The sequence below is a fragment of the Cebus imitator genome, unplaced genomic scaffold (genome assembly GCF_001604975.1).
Source record: "Cebus imitator isolate Cc_AM_T3 unplaced genomic scaffold, Cebus_imitator-1.0 Scaffold433, whole genome shotgun sequence".
Lineage (NCBI taxonomy): Eukaryota > Metazoa > Chordata > Mammalia > Primates > Cebidae > Cebus > Cebus imitator.
Window position 1 is genome coordinate 16912 of NW_016107748.1, and position 7875 is coordinate 24786.

Below are 7875 nucleotides of genomic sequence, written 5' to 3' on the forward strand. Positions count from 1 at the left end.
AGAAACCCTCTGTGCTATTTTTGTATCTTGTGAATCTTAATCTATTTCAAAACATAACATGTTTTTTAAAAACTTTAAAGGTTATAGTCACATTTGTGATTTTGATAAATATTTTCATACATATTTTGAAAGATAAACAAGGCATTATCTTTAACAATTTTCATAAAATGCATTTTACATATTGCTAGTAAATTATGCCAGTTGTGCTGATAGTCAAGATGGCAAGTTGCACAAGTGTAAATGTATCTATTTCAATTGTATCCTGGCAAAGAAGCAAGTCAAATATTGGAATCTTGTGTAAATGGCAAAATTTGCCATGAATCTTTATTTAAAAAAAAAAAAAGAATTTATGTCATCTTCCCCAGGAATTCAGAAGTGTTCCTGGATAATAACTGAAGTGCTTTTAAAATAAAACACAGAAAGCAGATCTCTAAACGTAATTTATGAAAGAGAGCCCATTTTATATCCCAATTTTATTCACCTTTTCTGAGTAGTCACAACATTAATCTACTGGGGATAATCTAGTTAGTATATTTGAAATTCCATGTATTTTTTTCTATTGTATGCATGTATTACACTTGTATATAATACAGAGTTTCCAGTTGTTAAAGAACATAGTTTAAAAAATGAGAAGCATGATCTATAATCTCAAACAAACCTAGGACAAATTCATATTTTCCAAAAGGTATAGTTTTTCACTTGGTTACAAAGAAATTAATTATATTCTAATTGATGCAGAAACTCCAGGACAACCATTATTCCTTTTTTAAAATTTCATATAGTCTTGAGCCATTGTGAAAATCCACTCAAAACCATCTAATTCATTTTATGCATAATTAAAATGGAGGCAGAATGTCATTTCATTTCATGAACTTAGGAGACAAGTGGTTTTTAGTTCAATGTGAGACGTAAACTTTTCAGATCTTATTTTTAACCAGTTTTACATTTTTAGTTGTTCTTCCCAGGAAAGTGTCTGAGTAGTGTATTGGTCTTTGAATATTGTCAAGAAATAATAGACCAATGTTCCCCAGTACATGTGGGCCTCCAGGCTGGAAACCAATGTATGTGTAATTGACCATGTCAGTGAGTTTTCAGAATACAAGATATTCCCATACCTTCTGTAACATGATGGAAATTCTAATAGGACAATTTCAGAAGCATCTTCTGGATAGTCTAAAATGAGTAAAACACAGAAATCCCTCACTTGCATTCCTTCAAACTACAGGTTTATACAATATTGTTACAGAATGGCTACACAATTTTCATTCTTCTCTCCTTTCATATCACAAATGAAACAAAATAAATGTAGTATAAAATTATACATTCTACAATAACTTAAAAAAAACTACATACATGTTTAAGGCCTTTAAATATTTATGACTTCCCTGTAAAACCAAAAACAGAAATGTTCAAATGGCTACAAAAATGTCACAAAATACTGGCCTAACAAGTTGTTCAAATGGGAAAAGTGTAAGCAAATATTAACACATTTGAGGCTGAGGAAAATGAACAATTTTTTCTATCAACAGATTGAACAAATATGTAAGCATTCAAACAGTCATTGGGAGCAAGCAAAAGACAATCTTTTAAAATGAGATAGGGCAGCTTAAAAAAAAAAAAAAAACTAGAAAAAATCTAAGTGAATAATGTTCAAGCTAAGAAATCAGAAACTCACATGCATCCCTGGCAACTTTTTGAAACTGACGTCTATCCAGTAACTTGACTGCTCACTGCTGATTTCTGTGAAGGGAATAAAAGTAAACATAAAAAAAAAATTAAAGAAAAGCCCACTTAAAAAAAAAGAAAGCAGAAAGGGAGAGTGCTCTAGAGGTACAAAGTATTATATAATGAAAATGGTAATCCAGTTCTAACTACTAACTATTTGACAAAGAGCTGCAGCAGAGTGTTGTTAGCCTTAGGGAAATATGTCAGCTTGTCTATACATTCTTATATGATTGATGTATTCAGATAACTATTACTTGCCAACATTATTACCAATGGATATATATTTCCATTCCTTTAACAAAAGCAACTTTAAGTTGTTAAAACATGTAGGCTTTCCGAGCTCCAAGATTCAGATATAAATAAAATTGTCTCAGTCTACACCATGCCAGAGGAAAAGTTCTCAAAGGAAACGTCATTAAAGCCATGTATAGTCCCACTAGCCAATGAACATAGGACCCAGGAACACATCCAGGACAGAAGGACAGTGCCCTTGGGATACAGCTTGCAGAAGCAAGAAAAGCAGTCACATCTGGAGCCGATAGCTCAAAAGGTGACTGTCTCCAACATCACCCTGAAAAAACAACTCTTCACTGGCTCCACAGACAGCAACTTCAAATTCTTTTAACAATTTACAGGCTGAACACAGTTCAAATCTGCTGAAATCTTCATGACATAGAAGTTCATGTCTGACTTTTAAAAAGTCTTGATTTCAAGAAGAGGCCATGAAATCCCTTGGAAATCGACTCTTCAGTGCCTCTTTCAAGTGGTATAAAAATCTTCAAGATCACCTCAGGAGTGAAGCTTCTATGCATATGTTCATTGTCATCGGCCTTGAGGATCACTTGGTTTCTCCTGGGTTAATGGGTTACCTACAAAGGAAGAAGAAAACATAGTCAACATTTCATAACACACCTAAACCTTAAAATTAAACACAATTAAAAAGTAATAGGTAACTCAAAATGCTGGTGTTTGTTTTATCAAATACATTACTTAATTTTAAAGAACTACCAGGTACAGGTATTTCCACCGTATAAAATTATACTAACTTTTTTTCTCATTATCATCTCATAATATTTTTAGAGTCACTTTGACAATTATCCAAATGACTACAACTGTGTCCAAAATTATCTCAACTGGTGACAACGATATCCCTCTCAAACCCAGAGAGTGACTCTGGAATCCTTTTTTTTGCATAGACTTGGTGGTCATAACACAAATATCATAGACACATCACACCAGGACTCAGTGAAGAAAGACCTTTGTTCCCAGCAACAGAGCCACATCTATTTCTCAAGAATGCCCTTGGGGATTGGCTCCATAAAGTTCATTTTTGAAATAGTTTAAAAATTGAGAGCTTATTTGAGTCAATTTTATTTTGGGGAAAAAAAAATATCTGTTTAGGGGAGACAAAAAAATCTGGGGAAACAATAAAGAACAGAAAAATGTACCAAATTTTAAAGGTGCCCCAAATTTTTCATAAAATTGATGAGAATATACTATTAATTATATTTTAAATATCACTGAGAAATATTCATACTAACTTTTCACACCTACTGAAGTCCAAAGACCATTTGTGTACAGAAGAAAAGAGTAATAAATGGATAGAATATCTGATACATATATACATAAGTATATATGCATAGATATAGAGGAAAACACAGAGGAAGAGGGAGAAGAAGAAAGAGGGAGAAGAGGGAGCAATAAAGAGGGAAGAGGAAAAGAGATTTTGAGAGAGGGAGAGGATGGAGGGAGAAGGGGAAGAGAAAAAGAGATTATTAACACAGAAATCTCTCTCCTATTAGATTTAAACTTAAATTAGATTTAAATTTCTAATTCTAATATAATATCAGGCAGGGTAGACAGTTACCTAACAGTTCTTTTCTAGCAATGGCTAAAACAAAAAGTAGTTTTTAAAATTATTGTCGAAACTTTGATTTTATTCCATTAAGTGACACTGTAACTTGCCCTTCGAAAAACATTACAAAAGGCTCTTTTGTTTCATTGTTTTCTGATCAATTATTTTTAAAAAATGAATATATTAAACAAAATAATAAGCTAGCTCTAGACTTTGCTATGGCTAGTCTCAAATTATTCTACCAAAGGGAGACGCTACAAAAGGCAAAAATGTGTTTTCATGCATGGAGGCAGTCATCTTATTTCTGTCTCAGTGGTCCGCTACCAATCCCAAGGAAAGAGTTCTTTGCCTGTGCATTTGAAGTGTCTTACTCCCGTGCACAGAAGCATGGAGGAAGTTGAACCAAGAATGGAGGGTGGGAAACATACAAAGAGCCTACTGAATCTTTGAGATTCCAGGAGCAGGAGATACCCTGGGCAGAGCAACAACCTCATTATCAATTTGCCTGCCATTCAACGGTCATTGTGTATAATTTCTATGAAGGGTTTCCAAATTGAGTATGAACGTGGACCATATTTTCAAAACTAATGCTGAAAAGACAAGAAAAGAGAGGGGAAGATAAATGTGTGTGTGTGTGTGTGTGTGTGTGTGTGTGTGTGTGTGTGTGTGTAAAAGAAAAAGAGAGGAAATTGAGACAAAGGGGGGGAAATTGAGAAAGAATAAATGGTTTCGCCTCTGTTGTGACTCAGCGTAGCAAAATGGAAAAATGTGGTAGAAATGAATTGGATGAACATGGTGCTATGACTCTATGAAAGCAAGTGACATGTCCTCTTGAGCCATTTCAAGCCCAGGTTCTAAGTAATCTATTAATGAGCATAATAGATGCATTCCTATATCTTCATTTCAAGCTAAATATTTGACACTACTGGTTTATATAAAGTTGAGAAATGATTATCTCAACTATTTATATATAATTTTGAAAATAGACTTCGAAATTAACAGTGTAATACAAGGGCTTATAAAACTAAAAAAAAAAATTTTTTTCCATTTCTGTAGAGAATATATATATACGAAGACATAAACATATAAACATATATAAATAAGGATATAACCCATATCCTCATAAACATTGGCCGGGCGCGGTGGCTCACGCCTGTAATCCCAGCACTTTGGGAGGCCGAGGCGGGTGGATCACGAGGTCAAGAGATCGAGACCATCCTGGTCAACATGGTGAAACCCCGTCCCTACTAAAAATACAAAAAATTAGCTGGGCATGGTGGCGCGTGCCTGTAATCCCAGCTACTCAGGAGGCTGAGGCAGGAGAATTGCCTGAACCCAGGAGGCGGAGGTTGCGGTGAGCCGAGATAGCACCATTGCACTCCAGCCTGGGTAACAAGAGCAAAACTCCGACTCAAAAAAGAAAAAAAAAAAAACCAAAAAACATTAACATACATTTTTATGATGATGTCTATCAGCTAACACAATTGCTAGAGAAACAAAAATTAAATATGACTAAAAGAAGTAATTGTCTAAATAAACATATTACAGTATAATTAAAGTAACCTATTCTCACACCTAAGTTTTACACAATATTCCTAGTTTACTAATTTTAAAAATATCCTAGAATATTTTATGAGACGAAGAATATGATATAAAGCATTTATAAGATTAGATGAAAGTGGACAATCTAATACTTGATTTTTTTTTTTTTGATTGCTGGATTTTGATCAAGAAGACACGTGGTGTTTCGGCATCAAGAGCTCTGCATTTAGGACAGAGTGGTAGTGTTGCCATGAAGACCAAGTATTATAATGTTTATGGAACACCTGGCTTTGTCAACACTGAACAACCACAAAAATAAAAGGTCTGGATTTTAGGAGGTTTTCTTTCTTTCTTTCTTTCTTTCTTTCTTTTTTTTTTTTTTTTTTTTTTTTAATGTATAAATCTTTAACAAGTGAGCCACTAAAAGTAGAATGAAAACAAATCACACTGTTCAATCAAGTTTAGCCTAAAGCTGCCTCCTTACATATTTTAAGTTCGGCCTGAAGGTTTCTCTGTACATCATAAACTGTAACCTAAACGGAGGTGTAAACACACTGTGGCCTACTCTTATGTTAGTCACTAAGTTTTGGCCAATCAAAAGTGGCCAACTGTTCAAACTGTGTTCAAATAAGGCAGATGCTGTGCTGTAACCAATCTACACCTCACTTCCATTTTCTGTATGTCACTTTCCTTTTTCTGTCTATAAATCTTCAACCAAATGTCTGCGCTAGAGTCTCTGGGCCAACTCCTGCTTGGGAGACATCCTGATTCACAAATTGATTCAACTCTTAAATTTAATTCAGCTGAAGTTTTTCTTTGAACAACACTAACAGACATTCATGCAAGTTTTGAGAACTACATTGAAGGAATGAAAGCCTAACTAATGACTCACTCTTTTCAACACAATATAAAGATGAGCATGTATAAATATCTACCAGCATCCTCCCTGACAACCTCAAGGTTTGTACTAAACAAGATGAGAAAGCACAGGTTTAAAAATGTATAGGAAAATGATTGTGAATATAAGTACATTATCACCAATTGAAAAAGCTTACTATGCAAGGTCCAAATATCATCTTTAAACAAAATTATTACCTAAAATTTAACAAAAATATCAACTTTTTAAGATTGACGCCTATTTTAAATAAATCTGAGTGACCTAAGTTTAAATTCTGGCACGCCAGTGGGGGGAACACATTTTAAATGTCATTTTACCTTCTGTAGTCTCTAAACTGGAATGTCCGGATATGCAAGATTTGCTTAAGCAATATTTACACAATCCAACAATTTAAAAAGTAAAAGTGATGGCTAATATACCAAATTAAGCATTGCCACATTTTTAGAACTTAAATAATACTCTTTCATTCAAACACTATTTTTTAGAAAGGCCAAGCATTCAGTTTTACTTTCTAAGGAGGACTTTTGGCAAGTTTTCAGTAACTAAAAGCAGGAGGTTGCAATAAAATCCGTTTTACAGGATGGGAAATAGCATTTGCTACCATGAATGCACACTGCCTTCTTGTTCTGAGGGCAATAGACATAAAATACTGCATGAGGGAGAGAAATGGCCCTACGATTGTTATGGTTATGCCTTGAGCTTCATACGCTATAATCACTACCTCAGTAAATTTGCCTTTCCAAAGGCAATATTTTACACAGCTGTTCTTTTCTACGCAAATCTTATTTGTATGTGCCACATACCAGACAGTTTTGTAAGTGAAACTACTGGGCTGCTGAACACATACAAAATGCAGAAATAATAATAATAGCTTCTCTGTCACAAGCAGGAAACTACCCTGGTAACAATCAACCAGGATTGCTAATCTGGTAACATTAAGCAAAAAGTACTAATTATTTAGATCAGAGCACCCACTTATCCCAGGCCAACAAAACTATTATGGGGCCCTGATTAGATTTCTAAACAACTCATGCTAAAATCATGTCTTTAAGTCTGTTCAATTTAAATCGAGAAAATAAAACCTGGTTAATGACATCTATTAGTTAAATTTGAAATTAGGTGAACTCATTTATTTATACTGTTTTCATTTTATTGTTTGAGTATTGTGAAATTTCCTCTGCCAATCTATAAGTTAATTACAAAGCTGGAAGGAAATTAAAGAATCTATTCTGTCCTTTTACAAAATTCTTAAATCTTAAAATTCTTACAATCATTATATTGAAGCCTAAAATTCCTTCTTCCCCAGTTCAAGTCCTGCTGACTAGGTTATCCACCGGACATAACATATGAGAGGCACAATAACAAATAGCTCAGGCATTGTTCAGCAGACTGCCCAGGTTCAAATCCTTACCTTATCACTTTCTAACACTATGGGGTTGAATAAATTATTCAAACTCTCTGAGCCTTGGCCTCCCCATGTGTAATATGCTATTGTGATTAAATCAGATAGTCCAGGCAAAGTGCATGTCCCAGTAAATACCTTTTAAATATTAGTAGGTGGTAGAAGTAGAAATTCTCAAACAAGATACAAAAGGTGATACATAGGATACCTATGGCGGGGGGGTGGGAGGGATGGGGGGGTGCTACTTCCTAAAAATATTGACTTAATTTTCTGTTGCTTATAGTGATTCATCTTGCAATTATTTCTTTTCATAATCTTGGTATGTTAACAATAAAAGTCACATATTAAAAATGAAACACTGGCCAGGCGTGGTGGCTCAGGCCTGTAATCCCAGGGTTTTAGGAGGCTGAAGCAGGAGGATTGCCTGACACCAGGAGTTTGAGACCAGCCTGG

General features: G+C 34.4%; 1 protein-coding gene across 4 annotated transcripts in view; it reads right to left on the bottom strand.

The window, feature by feature from the left end:
* Nucleotides 1-291: 291 nt before the first annotated feature.
* The window catches only part of TAFA2 (TAFA chemokine like family member 2), a 483813-nt gene continuing 476229 nt past the window's right edge, over nt 292-7875 (bottom strand). For all 4 annotated transcript variants that reach the window (XR_005197126.1, XR_001819551.2, XM_037731942.1 and 1 more), the window contains one exon: nt 292-2594. Coding sequence is in view for 2 of the 4 variants with exons in the window: in XM_037731942.1 (XP_037587870.1) it covers nt 2583-2594 (12 nt within the window). In the remaining 2 variants the exon portion in view is untranslated. The remainder of the gene's footprint in view (nt 2595-7875) is intronic.